At 34.6% G+C, this 19,636-nt stretch overlaps 1 protein-coding gene across 1 annotated transcript; it reads right to left on the bottom strand.

Annotated features, from left to right (window-relative positions):
- Positions 1 to 5,040: 5,040 nt before the first annotated feature.
- On the bottom strand, positions 5,041 to 18,606 carry Tmem244 (transmembrane protein 244). The gene is made up of 5 exons (XM_076859440.1): positions 18,576 to 18,606; positions 14,766 to 14,853; positions 10,644 to 10,717; positions 6,618 to 6,743; positions 5,041 to 5,105 (listed from the first exon to the last, which is right to left on the bottom strand). The coding sequence occupies exons 1-5, from the start codon at positions 18,604 to 18,606 to the stop codon at positions 5,041 to 5,043; spliced, it is 384 nt and encodes a 127-aa protein (XP_076715555.1).
- Positions 18,607 to 19,636: the final 1,030 nt, after the last annotated feature.

The raw sequence follows: 19,636 nt of genomic DNA, 5'->3' as shown, positions 1-19,636 counted from the left end.
ATTCATAGGTAGGATTATGAATAAGAACAATTGCCATGACTTAAATAATGTTTCTGTAACTGACATCATATTTGAAATAGAACAGTTTATAGATTCAGCTAAGAGAGGGGAGGTATATATTCTAATGCTGATAAACTGTTAAAATTTAGAACTTCCTTCAGAGAGTAGATCAATAGAAAGGAGCTCTTAAAACTCAGATATTCAAAGACAATGAAGTCGAAGCACATGCCAAGCAATTCACAATTCCCAATACTTTCTGTGCTTAAACGTGCCATTTATTTGTATTGTTACTGTGTGTGTGTGTGTGTGTGTGTGTGTGTGTGTGAGTCTGTACACACACAAACTAAGGTCTTTTCTCCTCTAATTATAAAAGAAAAATGCTTGCTGACTTTTAAGTAGAGAAAAGATTTTAAGATCCAGAATTCTACATACCTGAGTTATTTAGTTTTATGAAAAAGCTTTAGTTCTGGTTTCATTGGCCCAGTGATTCTTATTTGTTTTAAAATATTGATTTGACCATTATTGATCCAATTAAAGAGCTTTCATAAATCTGTTGTTCCTTGTGGGGCAGTAACAACATAATGCCCTTGAAAGGTAAAGCTCCCGGAGATAAGAACACTTGACAGGATTGCTAACTTCCTCTCAGAAAGAACCACGTCCAATGGAAGACCATGAGACATCATTTTGAAGATGGCTAACCGTTGGTCTCTTACATCTAATATTTGTGCTCAAGAAACAAAAACAAGGCTATGTCAGATGCCATTCGGTAACTGTACTCTGAGTAATTCAACCCCAGTTACTAAAACTAAAATAGTCACCCCATTAAATCCTCTTGGCCATTCTATCATGCCTATATTAACTCTCCTTTCTGTCCATGTGGCCTTTGTCATGTGACTGCTTCGGCTAGGGCACAAGTAAATTCTGTGGTATTCCCAATGAAATCCAAAAAGACAAGTTCTTATTTTTCAGAGAGAAAAGATCATATCTTCTTACAGTTTTTAGTATTTCTTTTTAAAACATTTTTATTAGGTATATATGACAGCAGCATGCGCTTTGATTAATTGCACACAAAGTTCTTAGTATTTCTTTTAAAATCTTTCCCCAATATATTAAAACTTTACATCTTTGCAGGACTCACACCAAAACAAAAACAAAAACAAAAACAAAAACAAAACATCAGAACTTTCTACATGTGTTTTCTGGATGTACTGAACAAAGCTGGAGAAAAGTTCACATCCAAGACTTATGGGAAGTGGAGAATTAAACAGGATGTGAAGGCACATATGGTAATAGAAATTACACTGGACTAAATAAGAAGCTTTCACTTGGTTAATTTTCCTACTACGATTGATGAATTTGTTTCAATCTGTGAGAAGAAAAAATAACGGAAATATCTTCACTGCTTCTTGTACTACTCTAAAGACAAGAGCACCAAGCATGAAGAAAAGAGAATGTGTCACAAATATATGTCCAGTGTTTTACTCCCTGTAATTTTAGAATGATAGAGTCTTTGCATATTCTTCTGGTTTAACTACCTGGCCCACATAAAAGTATTTTTTATAGTATCACTTTCTATGTATGTGCTTTTATTTACATTATACAAATATTATATGATATATAAATAATATAATAATATACTATGTAATATTTGAATAAATATAAAATGACCTGCAACAGGTAATATTGTTTGGATTTGGGGGAAGTTTATTTTAGTTTTTTAAATTTTGTCTTCATTTTGAACCCTCTCAGGGTAAAGATTAAGCCGACTCTCTTGGTAGTCCACTGGAGTGCGTTCTCTGTCAGGAGCCCAGATATACTTACTGCATTCCAGGAAAATCTCTGCTACCTCATTTCATTCCATTGAATTCTCCCCATGCTGACACAACAAATGCTTACTGACACTCTACTACATGCTACTCTGTGCCATGCTGGGGGCTGACTCTTTATTATGAGCACTTTAGCTTTTTTCAATTTTGTTTTAAATATTGGAAATGAAACATCAGCCATTCTATAATTTACTTTTCCAGAAGGTAAGCAGCATTGTGCTATTTTCAACTGAGTTTAGACACAAACACTTTGATCTTGTGTGTGTGTGTGTGTGTGTGTGTGTGTGTGTGTGTTCTTTCTATGTTATGTCTTATCTGTTTACTCTGTTTGATGTGAAAATGTCATAGAACTGGGAAGTCTTTTCAGAGCTTGTGATTCTACTTGATCAGTCTATATTCTCTTCAGTTTCTGTTGCCTAAATGATAACTATCTCCAAAAAATTTTGGGAGCTCTGCTCTTTACCTGGTATATTTTCTAAATGGGAGAATTTACTGCAACCATCACATCTCCAGGATGAGAGCTCCAGGATTTCTACTTAGGAGTAGAAATTGCTCTGGGCAGCAGTCTAAGAAGAAAAGGCTAGTTACAGAACCCACCTTAGTAGCTACAGAAACTCTGCTAAATCATCCAGTTCAATAAACTTTGGTTTCCACATTTATAGAATTAGAATATAATAGGTATCTCACAAAATTGTAATAAAGGTTAGTGAGATAAATTCAATGTCCCCGGCTTGTATTAACTGATCGATAAATGTATTATTAATATTGTGTGGGCCATTAAAATTGAGTGGAAAAGCCAGGCATGGTGCTGAAAGCTGTAATCTCAACTATTTGGGAGGCTGAAGCAGGAGGATGGCAAGTAAGAGGCCAATCTTGGCAACTTAGAACTCAACTCAAAAAAGGGCCAGGGGTAGTGAGTGGTTAAAGCAACCTTGAGTACTTGAGTAGTTCAATCCTCAGCACCAAAACAAAACAAAAAAAACAAACTCTTGAGAGGCAATACTAGAACATGCTTGGGTTTGTTTTCAAAACAGATTGAAGATATTAGACAAGATTATTGTTGCCAAATTAAGAAGAAAAAAAATTTAGAGATATTATATAATCTTTGTATTTGGAAGCCAAATGCAACAGATTTATAAATAAATAGTTTCCAAACTTGGCAAGTATTGAAAACCGTTTAGAAGCATCCAGCTTTTCTTTATTAGCAGAAATAAATGGTAATGTTGTAATGCTGCTTTTCCTTCCTAAATTTCTAATTATTACATAATATAATTAAGGAAGAATACAAATAACATGATATTGTAACAATCTCATTTCCTTTATGTTTGCTGTTTCTTATCTTGATTTCCTATTTCATAAAAGAGTATTCTAAGGAAAACAACATATAGATTGGATTATTTAAAACTAATAATGAGCTGAATGTGGCTGGCTACTCTACTTCTAGGAAAGGATGATATTAGGATACAATAAAGAGATTAAATGTAGATGCCTTCAAGAACTTCAAAATTTTAAGAAGTGAAAATACTATCAAGTCATAAAATGTATTGACTTTGCTTCAAATTAGCTATTATGTAAGAATTTTAAAGGTTCAGAATATTCTCTGTATTGTTGCTACTCAAAGTATGTTCCCTGAACCAGCAATGCTTGCATTACCTGGGCCCTATCCAGACTGATTGCATTTTAGTAAAGTCCTCATGATCTGCACAGAGAAATTCTGCTCTAGGTCACAGTTCTAGGCCCTTTGTATTAACAGGGGGCAAAAAAGAACAGAGGCTAATTTGCTTTAATATATTCTTATGTTCTTTTCCCCTTTATATATAAGCTATTTTCACACTTAACTAAGTTTCAATACATTGTCGTTTTATTGTTCTCACTCTCTTCACTGTAATTTTGTCTTTAGAAAGAAGGCATCTTGGGTCTTGACTACTTCACTTGAATCATCCCATAGAAGGCAGTTCCCTCCGATGATGTATCCATCATGAACCTCTTTGTCCCACTAAATGTTCAACCTTTTGAGGATCCAAGAATGTTGAAAGAGGATTTATTTTGATAAGTTGTATCCCACAAGAAGTTAAAGGGAGCTGTGTCTCAGACAGAAGAATAAATGAAGGTCATTCCCATGATGGAACATGAAGACCTACCTGCATTAAGTACGAAGCTCTGAGAACAAACAAGATGTCAGAGAAGGAAAAAGGCAGAACTGCATTAGGAAAGGCAAAGCACTTTGTTGACCTCAGGCCTTTTGTGCACCGTGACTCATGCCACTTCTGAGTTTACCCAGCTGGCTCACTAGTACAGTTAAGGCACCTGTGTGTACGTGTGTGTATGTGTGTGTGTGGGGTGATCAAAATATGTCCCTAAAACAAAATATGTGTGCAAAATATGTCCCTAAAACACTTTTTCAGAGGAAGTAGATCGATTCTGGTTTCCCTGCTTATAGTGGCTCAGTACTTACTACCTGCTGCAAAGGGAAAATAATGGGAAAAGAAAAGGAGAGAAAAATAGTGTAAGTCAGACTTGGAGGCAAGCTGAGGAAATCTACAGCTTAATGAAAATTTTTCCAGAGGTCTTTTGGGCTTTCATGCCCTTCCACTTTATATATTGCTCAATATATACAGTAAAATTCATGTCATTCCTTTATAAAGTCAAATTTATCTTAAGGAGAAGAAGAAATTTCTGTTTGGGGTACCAGAGATTAAACCCAGAGATGCTTCACCACTGAGACACACTGCCAGTGCTTCTTATTTTTTGAGACAGGGACTAGCTAAGTTGCTTAGGGCCTCACTAAATTGCTGAGGCTGGCTCTTAACTTGTGATCCTCCTGCCTCAGCCTCCTGAGCTGCTAGGATTACAGGTGTGTACCACCCTGCTGGTCAAGCAAATTTCTTTTATTTCTATGTACTGATCTACTTTTGGTCTAAAATATATGTTAAGATGGCAACACCTCTGTTGTGGATTGTTTTAGGGTTGCCCGGACAGTATATTTGGGCCAAAGAGACAACCAGTAGAGTTCATCTTTAGTAAAACTGAGAGGTTTTGCATTGCCTTAAACATCATCATTGTCATTATTATCTTAGAAAGAGTATGATTATATATAATTAATTACAATGAATTACTTAGAAATATTATGATTATATAATTAAATCTATGTCTAAATAATAAAATCTATTTCCTAAATTTACTCCAGTTAACATTGTAGATTAAAGAATCTAAACTAGAATAATTCCAGCATACCTAAAGCAGCCCACCAATGTGATGTTAAGGGGAATTCCAACATGACTGCAATAGAAAAAAATAAAAATAAAAAGGTGTTAATCATTTTCAAAGTATGCCTTATTTTTTTCACTGGTGTATTTCTGTTCAGTCAAATCATACCCATATACCAAAGAAAGATTTTATACGTATTTATGAAATCAGGTCGTCCTGAATTTGTCTTTAAGCCATGGTCTAAAAGTTATTTGTTAGGTCAGATATTAGAAAGGCTTCTAAATATGGTGCTCTGAATTGTCAGGGTCTCAAGTCAGCTCACAAAGTAGATTTGAAGTAGCCTACAGCAGTCTTGTTCTTGTTCCAGGCATTGAATCCTCAATGCCTGGTTCCCTCTGGAATTCTGAACCACTTTACTCTGAACTCAGTTCTAACAAGCAATCAAGCAATTATTTGTTAAGTATTTTCTGCATGCCATGTGTTAGACTGTTAACTAATAACTTCTGCATCTAAAACCTATGGCTTATTTAAACTTTGAGGAGTGGACTACTTTATGCCTCCAAAGAGCTAGTCTGTGACTGCCTTGCAGGAAAATTTGAGCCCTAAAGTAAAACAGAGAATCTGAGGTGTGGGGAGGGGATCAGTGATTCTTTGAATTACTGAGGGTTGTGTCTGAGAAAATTGATGCTAGAGGATCAATATACTGGTATTTTCTAATGGCAGTGAAGCTGGGAAGTGGCAATTCATTTAGAAATTGTGTGCTTCTAAGGATACTAAAAATATGAGTGATTTAAATTGGTAATAACAATAATAAATACCAAATTATAACTTGAGTTTGATCTCACCCACACTTTGACTAATAAGCTTTTTCAAAAATAATAAATAAATAATGGAGGATGAAAAGGGAGAAAAAGTAGACTGGAAGAATAAATTTTGAATGATCAGATAAATAGAAGGATAAACCTATTCTTTACTGAGTAACTGTTATACTAGATTCCATTTCAGACAATTTTATAAGCTTAATGAAACTGCACCAGGTCCCTCACTTTTGCAGTGGAAAGAACTGATCTAAGAGATGTGACTTGTCAAAGAATACACTCCAAGTAACGGTAAAACGAATGCATTTTTTTTTTCTGACTCTAAATATCATAGGTACAGAGGAAAAACTCCTTAGAACTGGTAGTCTTATTAAAATAACCGTTGTTGGCAAGTTCCCAGGCTTGCCAACAGTCAGGGTTCCTTTGAGTCCCATGTCCCAGTCTTTGGTCAATTTTTACCTGAAGAAGGAATTGGGATGAAATATATTCCTTACAGAGGGCAAACAGACCCTTTAATAGTGGATGGCACGTTGGTATATGGAAAGAGAACAGGAAACATTTCAGTAGGGTTCCCAATCAGAAAATGGAGCTGTCAAACTCTCCAAGAGAAGCAAGAGAAGTGGTAGAGGAACTTGGGTGGGGAGGAGGAGAAGCAGAAGAGGGAGGAACTTTAATCATCATAGGAATATATGCTCTTAGAACAAGATTTGGAGACAACATGAGATATAGTACATTTTCTCTGTTTTCATTATTTTATTTTGCTTACCAATTGAAGTGATAGCAACATGAAGAATAGTTATTGAAATAGCATAATCCCAAACCCACTCTTCCACAATCAGAGCAAAAAGCAATCCACAAACAAAGTAGGTGACCTCAGTTGAGAATAAAAGAACTGCAAATAGAAGGAAAAATATAACTATTTGGGATTAGAGCGATGATTAAGTGTTCTGACCTACAGCTGACAATGAGACCATGAAAATGCATTCTGCTTTTGGTAAGGACTTTTACAATGTTCCATCTCATACCCAATCCTCAAATATTGGTAGGAACTTCTAACATATTCTATCTGTTAATTAAATTTAGACTTGCAGAAAAATAGCTAATAATATAATTTCTGCTTCATATTCTTAGTACTTAGCATTTTAGAAGATAAAATAAAATAAAGTTACAATATAAGCTATACATGCTGATCTGTTATTGTATTGCAAATCGAATTTTAAGAGACACTAAAATTAATAAAATCAATGAAAGAAATTTGTTCTGAATTATTATAAACTCTCTCTATATATATTATATATATTTAATTATATATACATTTAAATACACACACACACCACACACACACACACACACACACTCACACACTAACCTTTCTTTGGTACCAAGCTGTGCTTAACATAGAAATAAGTTCCTTTGTGTTTTTGTACTAATTTGATATGTTCAGATAGTCATCTGGGAAACATAACTGATCACCACGGATGAAAGAAAGCCTCATAAATGACAGGTGTGGGTGGAAGCACTTCTAAATTCACTGGTTGTCACAGAGTCATTTCCCTGAACATGTATAAAGAGATAGTTATTTACAGGTCAGGACCACAAATCTCTAAGAGCTCGGAACATGTGAAGGGTCAACCTTTTGCCTCTTGTCTTTTATATTGCTCTTTAAAACTACAGTCGTTTCAAAGGAGAAATACATCAAACTTTAAAGTGACAAATATTTGTGATATACTACCAAAGTCCCTTTGTAAATAATACTACTTTCCATAAAAAAATTACTTTTCTTTCCTTTTAAAACATAGCCAATGATTGGTATGTTCATACAATTCAGGAACTAATAAATCTAGGCAGGCAAACTATATTTTTCAAAGCAGAAAATAAAATTATCACCTTATTTCCTATTGTGCAGAAGTAGCTTATTAACCAGCAAACCAGTGTTTGCCTAATCGGTAAGCAAGACATCGGGCAAGCAAGTCCCAGGTGACATCTTTTTAAAGGATCACCCTTGTCCCTCTTCAATTGTATTTAACTCAATAGGCTTCAAAGATTGAATGGAAAATTCATACTCATTCCTTTACTGTTGCATAGACATTCATTTGACCAATACTGATCATCGCAGCATGTTATGCTCCATAAAATCAAGGAAGGAGCTCTCCTGCAGTATCACAGTGATATCACCTCACCTGTCACTCTCTACTCCTTCCTTGAAACATAATTCATAGAGCCTCCACATCATTATAAGAAAATAAATATACCTTTTCTATCAGCATTTAAGAATTTTTTAGGTTAACTAGGAGTTACTTGGAGATAGTGATGTTAGCCTTGCACAAGCTGTATTTGCATATATTGATAGAGAATATGGATGTAGACTTCATTTATGATATAAAAGTAAGCCTGTTTTAAAGGACATTTAAAAATTTGAGATTAGGATACCAGCATCCTACAATTTTAGAGTTCTAAGACCTTGAGCAGGATTTTAACCTCTTGATCAATCCATTTCCTTCCTCATAAACTGGAAGTGTGGTACTCTCTTATCTACTTCAAAATATTGTTGGGAGGTTTTTAATTTAAAAATGAAAGGACTTGATGAGCTATTCTCTGCAATGCAAAGGAAAGAATTAGAAATCAAAATAGTGTAACTGGGCAGTTTCAGTGTCCTTGCTCAAAGTGATCTCCTGAGTAACAAAATTATCAAGACAAAGAAAACCTGAACCTAAATTCAAGCCCAAGGCTCAGAGATTACTCTTATATTTTATCTCCAAGATTAAACAAGTAGTCTGGATTCTCAAAGCAACAACCCTCAAGAGTCAGGGCACTTATCACCCAGAGCCCAAAATTAAAGATTTAATAGGCTAAGGGTTTATTGATATCTTGGTACAAATGTTCACGTTTCATAACAGAAAAAGCAATGCAAACTGAGCCAGACATCCTGGGGATCTTCACTAATCTTTGCTATGTATAAACATAGCCTTCTCCAGAAAGCCTGTGACATTGTCCTATCTTCACTGACTGACTCAAAGGCAAAAATTTTAAATTAACAAGAGTTTTAAATTTCTCCCTCTACCCAATACACCCACATGCACCCAAACTTTGCTTTACTATAACTATTTCCTTATCATTTGTGGAAAGTCTTGATTAAAAAAAAAATGTTAATTTAACCTTCAATAGTGAAGAGCTTGAAGAGAGGGTTAAGATCTCCTTGCATCTCCTTACAATAAATAACTCTTGTTCTTACATATTATTTGGTATTCAAAATTGAATCAAATGACATCAAACAAGGCTACTCATTTGAAGAGGATGTTTGAAACCTTTTTAAAAAAAATTTTTTTTTGTCTTAATTCAGGCCAAGTTTCCTAGGCAAATCATATTTAAAATCTGGTTTCTTTAGGGTATAAAAAAGGATAAGTTTCCTGATGATAGGGACTTGCTTATCATTTAATCCCTAATCTTAATTAGCAAAGTTCATAATACATTAATATTCAATAAATATTTGCAGAATTAATTAATTTATAGAAAGAATGGGATAGGGGAAACAAGAAATAGAAGACAAATCAAAAAGCAATTATAACAACAGGAAGAAAATGCTGGGCTTTTAATGATCACCTAAGTGTACTACCATTTCTAAAAAATAAAATAATAAAATAAAAATAAACTCTTAGTTCTTTGGTTTCGGGTAATTTTGAATATTTCCATATCTTCCCCCCAGAAAAGATTATGCCATGTTTTCTAATAAATTTTAATGGTTAAAGAATTGACAATTCATTTTTTTAAAAGAGTAGGAAGAAATTTATCAGATTATTAAGAATAATTATACATAGAAAGTAAGTTTGCGATTTAATTTTTCTCCTTTCTACTTAATAGATATTTTCTAAGCTTTCATTAATGTGTCTTATTTTATAATGGAAAATTATATTTAAATTTTCCTTTTTAAAAAGTGGGACAAATTTACCATGAACAACCTCAAAACAAGTCTGCTTGGCATATATTCAATACAAATGGCTGTATTTATTAACATACGTATGGCTTATCAACAGATGAGGTTTTAGCTAACTATAAATTTAGCACAAATACTAAATTTAAAGGATAAGTTTAATCTTACTTGGCATATTCTTTCTTATTGTTTTTCCTGTGCAATGAATTATTTGTATACTTTTATTTTTTAATTGACACATAGTAACTGCACATACTTATGGGGCACAGTGTGAGGGTCGGTTCAAGGTAACCAGCATATCTATCACCTGAGACATTATGATTTCTTTGTGTTGGAAACATTCCAAATTCTCTCTACTAGATATTTTTCAATAGCCAATTAATTGTTGTCAACCTGAGCTATCTTACTGTGCTCTCAAATATTTCCTCTGCAACAAATCCTATACTATTTTGGGAAGAAAAAAAATATAAAACAGAAATGTGTAAGTAGAAAAATGAAAGTCCTCTGTCATCCCAGATGGGAAGTAACAGTCTGTTGTATAATTTTCCAGACTGGTACCATGTATTTTACTCTACTCTTCACAAATAAAATTTCACTTTATATTTCATATCGCAGGAACATTTTGCTACATCAGTAAATTGTCGTTCTTCTTTTTCTTTGAAATATTTATTGCACACAACTTCACCCATAATACCAGGAAATAAAAATTCATAGAAGAATTCTAATTCCTGTTCTCCACTTATATCACCTTATGTCTTAGAAGCAGCCATTTAAACATCTTCTGATAGTACTTTTCCTAATTAATTTTTGACGTCAGATATAAGATACAGATGATTGATAAGGATTAAAATTCAAAATAATTACCTTTATAATTTGTGTTGAGCCATGAAGGATTTGTTTTGAAATCAAATGGTGCCAGGACATCCAATTCATACACCCTGAGATGTTACAAAGGAAAATGTTTACTCTGGAGACAGTTCATAATGCACATCACAGCTTTGCACACCACTATTCACATACAAAAAAATATGCCATTAAGAAGCCTTCAGAATCATATGGTCATCTCAGAGATGCAGAAAAAGCATTTGACATTATATTTACCCAGGTCAAGCACACTTAAAAACTTGTCAACTTGGATGGCCACCAACAAAATACGATTTTGTTCATGTTGTCTTCCTTGTCCAATTAAATTCACTTTGTCCACCAAGTGGACCTAATTGCATTTGAAGACTCAGCTGTGATCTTGGTAGTTCCTTCTACTGCATGTTGAGGGGAGGGAACTTGTACATGGAAAGAGCAGAGGTTTAGAAGCCATGAGACCTAGGTTCTAATTCTGGTGGTGTTTGAACTATGAGCGTGGACAAATCACTTAACCTCTTAGGGTTTCAGTTTCTTAACTGTAAATTGAAGAGATTAATCTCTAAGATCCCTTGCTGTCTAAAATATGAATCTATAAAATATATACTTGGACATTCTACTGTGCCCAAGTTTGTAATTATGTGCAGCTGGTCAACCAGTTAGCTGCCACCTGGAGCTTTAAGGTCCAGTTACTTCAAATTTCTCACCAATGATTCATATTAACTACAAACTGTTGAAATCTCATTCTCAGAGAGCCCTGAAGAGTCTTTCCTCTTCCGTGCTTGAGGGATAGTTTCATCATTTCCAGTGTCAGGCAGCAGCTGAGACTGTGTGTAAGCACTAGAAGCTTCCTGATTGGGTTTGCCTGCAAGCCATGTTGAACAACATTCTTTCTGTTGAAAAATCTGGAATAATTATTTGGTGATATAAATTTACATTTTAAAATAGAGTCTTTCCTTGCCCAGTGAAATTAAAATGTATAAACACTCAATTTTTAGAAAATGGTTTATAAATATCCACAATCTATTTCAAGGCAATGAATGCTTTGGCAATCTAAATTTGTAGAAAAAATTTTCAGCCATCACGACACAAAAAATTACCTGAAAAATAAACCTGATTCTTACATAGAAATGACGCCATTAAAAACAAGTGTATCGTTTCATTTTGTCCTGATAACAATCCCTTTGGGGATTATTATTTCCATTTAACAAAAGAAGACACTGAAATAAGACAAACTCTATGGCTCAGTCAAAATGAGTCAGGAAATTAGTAAGAACCCATGCCAAAATGCAAATCTCCTGACTTACAGTCCAAAGCTACTTCCAGTATATATCAGAAAATATTTATATTGGATGTAGGTTATCTTTAAGCTCATTCTACTCCAAACCTCTTCTGATTCCAAACCAGCTCAGGGAATAATAACTTCATTTTCTTTCCATGACTGTCCTTAAAGAGATAAGAACAGTCCTGCCTGGTTCTCCCTACTATATTTCAAGACAGTGGTAATTCTCAAGATGAAACATTTATTTTTTACTTTAAAAACTAAAGTGAAAAAATCTACCATTTAAAAGCCTTCAGAATCATATGGTCATCTCAATAGATGCAGAAAAAGCATTTGACAAAATATAGTACCTCTTCATGCTCAAAACACTAGAAAAACTAGGGATAGTAGGAACATACCTCAACATTATAAAAGCTATAAATGCTAAACTCAAGGCCAACATCATTCTAAATGGAGAAAAATTGAAAGCATTCCATTAAGAACTGGAACAAGACAAGAATGCCCCATTTCACCACTTTTTTTCAACATCATTCTTGAAACTCCAGCAGATCTATTAGACAGAACAAAGAAATTTAAGGGAATGAATAGGAAAACAAGAACTCAAACTAGTTGCCAATGACATGATTCTATATTTAGAAAATCCAAAAAAAATTCTACCAGAAAAATTCTAGAACTAATTAATGAATTCAGCAAAGTAACAGGATATAAAATCAATTCCCATAAATCAAATGCATTTCTATACATCAATAATGAATCCTCAGCAAGAGAAATTAGGAAAACTACCCCATTCACAATAGCCTAATATATATATTTGGGAATCAATCTAACAAAAGAGGTGAAAGGCCTCTACAATGAAAATGACAGAACACTAAAGAAAGAAATTGAAGAAGACCTTAGAAGATGGAAAGATCTTCCATGCCCTTGGATAGTCAGAATTAATATTGTGAACATAGCCATACTACAAAAATTGTTATATAGATTTAATGCAATTCCTATTAAAATCCCAGTAACATTCTTCATAGAACTAGAAAAAGCAATTATGAAATTCATTTGGAAAAATCAAAGACCCAGAATAGCCAAAGCAATTCTTAGCAAGAAAAGTGAAGCAGGAGGCATCACAATACCAGACCTTAAACTGTACTTCAGAGCCACAGTAACAAAAACAGAATGGTATTGGCACCAAAATAGACATTCAAACAAATGATACAGAATAGAGGCCACAGAGACAAACCCACATAAATACAGTTACTTCATACTAGACAAAGGGACTAAAAACATGCATTGGGGAAAAGATAGCCTCTTCAACAAATGGTGCTAGGAAAACTGGAAATCCATATGTAGCAAAATAAAATTAAACCTTATCTCTCACCCTGCACAAAAAAATCAACTCAAAGTGTATCAAAGACTCAGGCATTAGACCAGAGACCCTGTTTCTAATAGAAAACAAAGTAGACCCTGTTTTCTAATAGAAAACAACTCAAATAGAGCAATAATCTCCAGGATATATAAAGAACTCACAAAACTTAACACCAAAACAACAAATAACCTGGGCGAGGGCTGTAGCCCAGTAGCAGAGTACTTGCCTAGCTCATGTGAGGCCCTGGGGCCAATCCTTAGCACCACATAAAAATAAGTAAGTACAATAACGGTGTTGTGAAAAAAAAATTAAATAACCCAATCAATAAATGGGCTAAGGATCTGAACAGATACTTCACAGATGAAGAAAAACAATCATTCAACAAATATATGAAAAAAAGTTTAACATCTCTAGTACAATTAGAGAAATACAAATCAAAACTACACTAAGATTTCATCTCACTCTAGTCAGAATGGCAATCATCGAGAATACAAGCAATAATAAATGTTGGCAAGGATGTGGGGGAAAATGTATACTTATACGTTACTGGTGGGATTGCAAATTGATATAACCACTATGGAAAGCAGTATGGAAATCCCTCAGAAAACTTGGAATGGAACCACCATTTGACCCAGTTTTACATCTCCATTGTGTATACCAAAAGGACTTAAAATCAGCATACTATAATGACAAGGTCACAACAATGTTTTTAGCAGTTCAATTCACAATAGCCAAACTATGGAACCAAAGTAGGTGCCCTTCTACAGATAAATGGATAAAGAAAATGTGGTATTTATACACAATGGAATATTACCCAGCCTTAAAGAAGAATGAAATTGTGCCATTTGCGGATAGATGGATGGAGCTGGAGAATATCATGCCAAGTGAAAAAAGCCAGTTCCAAAGAACTAAAGGCAGAATGTTTTCTCTGATAAGCAAATGCTAATTCACAATGGGTGGTGGGTAGGAAAGAATAGAGGTACTTTGGGATGGACAGTGGGGAGTGAAGGGAAGGGACAGTGTATGGGTAGGAAGTACAGTGGAATCAACTGGATATTATTACCCTATGTGCATGTATGACTGCACAACTGGAGTAATTATATATTACATACAATGAGAAGAATGAGAAGTTATACTCCATTTGTGTATTATGTGTCAAAATGCATGTATAACTAATTAGAACAAAATTTTTAAAAATTTTTTTAAAAATCCAAATTATATGAGGGCTTATCTCCTCAGTTAAACAGGGATACTGTTGCTCTGCATGCATGTTTTCTTTTCTTTTTTTTTTTAACATACTCTAAAGTTTTGTAAACAAGTTTCCAACATTTAAAAACCATGTTATAATTACAACACTTTTGATAAATTGTTAAGCTACAAAAAAAAAGAAACCTTCATTCCCTTGTCCACAGAGTCATTTCAAATATTAAATACCAACTCCTTTTATATTTGATGATAACTTTTTAATTGAAGAGAACATGCTACTTACTGGAGTGTCAGGCAGCACATGCTCAGAGACACATAGTACGTGGAGTAGAACAGGATGAGGCATGTGATAAGGTTCTGTAGAACAACCTGTGGAGAAGACAAGCATGTGGTCCCAGAGCTGTTTCCTATGGTTGTCATTAGTGACTCTGACAAACAAAATATCATGAATGAATTCGACATAGTGCTGGCCAGCCTTGTGTTGGATGGGGACTTATAAGGTGGGAATGACTTCAGAATGCAAAATGAAAGCATTTCTGATCAAAGAGGCTGGCAGAGTATGTACATTTGCACCAAGGATTAATTCAGTTCACAAATCTATATCATTGCCCTCCATCCACCAGGACAAACTTCCTAAATACCAACACCTATATCTTAATTTGATAAAATTATTCCAAATGTCAGCTAAAATAGTAATAAAAATAGGAAAACCGGTAAGAAGTTTGGAAGTGAAAAAAAAATCCACAGAATAATACAATGATTAAGTCGGTATGCAAGAATTTCCAGAGCAATTGGCTGAATCACAATAGATGATCCTGAAATGGACTCTTCCTCATCTGAGCCTTAATAAGCAAGCACATTAATGGAGACCCGCTGGATTACTCAACAAAGGTGGTGTGAAAATTGTCTGACTTCTAAATAGAAAAAATCCTATTAGATTCTGGTCTTGTGTCAGATACCACAATCAATTTCAAATGGATTAAAGACTTAATGCCAAAAAAGAGGTTGGGAGAAAATATTTGCAACATATATATCATAGGCAAAGGATTGATATCTATAATATATAAACTCATACAAATAAAAAAGCAAACAAACCAACAGAAAAAAAAATGAGCAAAGAATATAAATATATCAGTATCTCATGTGAAGAAATACTTAAAAAGCCAGTAGAGAATCAAAAGCATACTGAACTTCACTATTAATCTTGCAAAATATATTCTTATAAATAAAACAAAATGTCAGTATTTTGCACGGGAATTATTAGATTTATTTTGTTCACTTTTTTTTTAAAGTCTTTTTTGTTTAGCCAACACTCTTTAACACTTTAGGATTATTCATTTTCTCTGAATGACCAGTTCACCAAATTCACAAGTTCTTGAATGGTTTGGGGTGCAGACGATGCTCTCCACCAGAGGCAAGACAAGGTCATTAGCACACAGCACACCACATCCAGGTGCCCGAATAAACTACATTTTTACAGATTTACCAAGAATTTACTTCTTTTGACTACTTAAAAATGGGTGAACTGGTGGTGCCGAACGTGTGGTTCAGTGGTAGAGTGCTTGCCTAGCACACCAAGCAAAGGAATTTTCCATCCCTACAAAGAAAAATAATAAATAAAGGGGTGAACTGTCAGAGCCAAGAGGACCGTGGGAGTCAAGGACTGTCCGATGCTGGGATCTTCAGCATCTTCCCACACCCCACCCACCAGCATCTTCACTCCTCTTAGTCTCTGTTGTATAATCTCTCTCTCCCTACACCTCATTTTAATCTCCCCTCTTTTCCTTCAGAATCTCCATACTTTACCTTCTAATCTCCCCTCCCTCAGGGTCCTCAGCTTCCCTTCCCTCATTTCTTTATTTTCTCGGTCCTCTTTATCTCCCTAAGACCTGAATAGCCTTGTGATTCCATCATGGCTGACACTAAACATTTTAAAAGAAGATGTAAAAGAATGTGGGCTGGGGCTGTGGCTCAGTGGCAGAGAGCTTGCTTGGCATGTGTGAGGCACTGGGTTAGAACCTTAGCACCACGTAAAAATAAATAAAATAAAGACATTCTGTCCATCTACAAGTACAAAAAAAAAATTCTTTTAAATGGGTGTAAGAGTCTCTTTTCTTTTATTAGGAAATGAAAATTCCTTCCTAGAAGTCCCCATCAGGCTTCCCATTTTACTACATTGACCATCACCATGCCAGGTACCCATGTACTGAACAATCACAGGCAAAGAGTCGGAGGGGCTGCCAGAATGGGTTTGTAGTATTGTGACTTTGCTCCTAGGGATGGACAGCTACTGCCTCCATAAAATGAAAATTGAAATTCTATTAGCAAGGCAAAAGAAATAGGCATGGGCCACTAGTAGTGTCTTCCAAATGGAAGAATCAAAATGTAAAGGGCTAAAAGCCCTCATTTTGTAGAGATTATTCAGAGCTCAGGAGAAAATGTGAAAACTTTATCTGAGATGAAGATCCAAACATGCTCACAAATAAACTTAATTTCTTTCCAAGTGTTGGGAAGAGAATCTGCTGATGTGAGATGGGTATGTAACACAGAGAAGCTTCTTCAGCCTTATAATTTTCTTAAGAGTCATGGGTCTTTGGGTTTCCTTTGCTCTTTATGCTATGTATTAATATCAGTTTTTCTTTTAATTTGAGCATTAATATCTTATAAGTTGAAATATTTCCAGGCAATTGGTTTATTTTAATTCAAAATAAGATGAGTAACATTTAGTCTCTGCACCAAGACATACTTTCAAACAAAACTATTTTTATTTCTATATATAGAACTTTAAATGTTATTTTAATTCTTAAACACACAATTGTTAAAAATTTTACTTTTATAATCCAGAGAATTGTGCTACATACATAGAAAAATCACAAATACTCAATCTGTTCAAGATTTTAGAACTATTTTTGAAAATTAAGTCATAATTTGTGAGATAATATATTTATTAATGAATTTCACATATACCTGCCTACTTTTTGCAACAAATTCATAAAACACTACATAAAATATGATGTTAAATAATATATTTAAGATAAGTTTAAGGAATATTTTTAAAAGGAAAACATACTTTTTGTAAATAATTACTTTTTTCTACCTGAACTTAAATTCAGATTTTCAGGTGATAATTTTCTGATAAGCAAATTCACTTCCCTGGAGTTACTTTTCCCTCCAATCTAATTTAACCCAACCTATAGAACTAACCTTCTAAAGGACAGACAATGGCATTCCCCTTCTTGATGTCCTTTTGTGGCTCCACACTATTGTCAGTATTCATTTACTCATTTTTTTTTCTTTCTATTTTACCAATGGTCACTGAGCTGGGCACCAATGTGAGATGAACTGAATTATAGTCCCAGCCATGGAGCTCTGCTCTAATAGTCATTCTCAAAAGCACAAGTTTCAGTCTCACATTGAGGATCTGTTAAAATGCAGATTGTCCCAGAGTTTCTGATTTAGTAGGGGTGGGATAGGCCCCAGGAATCTGCCTTGCTACTAGGATGTTTGGTCTGCTGTTCCTGTTACTACACTTTGAGAGCTATGCAAATCCAGAGGCAAGAATGATGAGTAAACAGATGGCTAAAATACAGAAAGAGGAGCTGTGGTCGAGGGGTGTTCAGAATGCTGGGAAAGCCCAAGGGAGAAACCAGGGGAGGAAACACAGTGTGTGGGTACTGTGAGGACACACATATTTTTCCAGGAAATGTTCAACAGTAACATTTATCATAGCTTTACAATATATCAGGAACCATTTGTACAATGCAGTACTTCATTTGTTCCTTGCAACAAATGAGTGACAGAATCTATCAGTATTCCTTTCTCAGGGAGAATAAAAATGAAGCTCAGAGATGTTTAGTGACTTTTTCAGTTTGACAATAAATTGTAGAGCTAGGATTAAAATCTTGCTATTTGTGATGAACTGGGGCGAGGGTGAGGGGTTGCTACAGGCAGGAGAAGCACTTGTGAAGACTTACTGAAGCTAAGCCGAAGGGGAGGTAAGAGTATTTAAAGAGTTGAGGTCAATTGTGAAGGGAATTTTATGCCTTGAGGAAGAATTCTGAATGTCTCTAAAGGCCACAGGGAGACTGCATGATTGAAGGAGCAGTATGGATCTGAGGGGCCATTAGGTAAGAAAGCATTTAAATGGGATTTTAATAACCTAGGCAAGCAGGGGAGCTGGAAAAGAGGACAGATGCATGAGCTACTAAGGAAACAGAACAGACAAGTGGCCCATGTTAAGGGACACAGGGTCATTGATTATATCTCCCAACTTGCTTAACTAGATGAACAGTAAGAAAAAGAACAAGATCCATTTTGAATGGTAGGAATGGCAATTATTGATCTAACCCAGGGCTCTCTGAAGGAAATGTAATGCAAGCCGCACATATAATTTTAAAATTTTTCTATCATCCACATTCCTAAATGTTTCAAAAGTGTGAAATTGATACTTATTTAACCCAATATATCCAACATATTACTATGTAATATGTTACTATGTAACAATCACTGGACTCACATTTTCTCATTTTATTTGGCCTTCTCTATACCCTACTACTATGCACATACATTTTTCCTTTTTATTTATTTATTTTTATTGTTTAATTTGTTCTAATTAGTTATACATGACAGTAGAACACTATACATATACATAAAAAGAAACTGTCTAGGTTTGGTTGACTATTGCCTTCATTTCATAGATTCAGAAACCAAGGTAAAGAGAAGTTAAGAAACTTATTCCAGTTCATGTGGCCTGTATATGGTGGCAGGGCTCTAGCCCAAACCTTCTGGATGTCAACCCTCTTCTTAACCTTGTGCTAGCCTGCCTCCCACTTGGAAAGTTCAAAACTTTAATACTATGTTGAACAATCAATTCTATTGCAACACATTCTTTTTAATAGGATTTCAGAAATGAGAACTTAAGTTGAGTTAATGGTTCAATGGCATACTTTTGTTTAGTGGCAGAACTGAGATCAGGGGAAAAAAAAAATTGTATCAATTACCAAAGGAAAGGCACTTAGCAATGCTGTCTAAATGACAGAACACATGACTTCATTATGATATAAATATCACTATGGCACTCTAGGAAAATCCAATAAATGTGAATCAGACTTCATAGCAATCTATTTTTGTACTGCCAAAATTTTTATTGTTTTT

The sequence above is a fragment of the Callospermophilus lateralis genome, chromosome 6 (genome assembly GCF_048772815.1).
Source record: "Callospermophilus lateralis isolate mCalLat2 chromosome 6, mCalLat2.hap1, whole genome shotgun sequence".
In the NCBI taxonomy this organism is placed as follows: domain Eukaryota; kingdom Metazoa; phylum Chordata; class Mammalia; order Rodentia; family Sciuridae; genus Callospermophilus; species Callospermophilus lateralis.
This window is presented reverse-complemented; position numbering and strand designations above follow the sequence as displayed.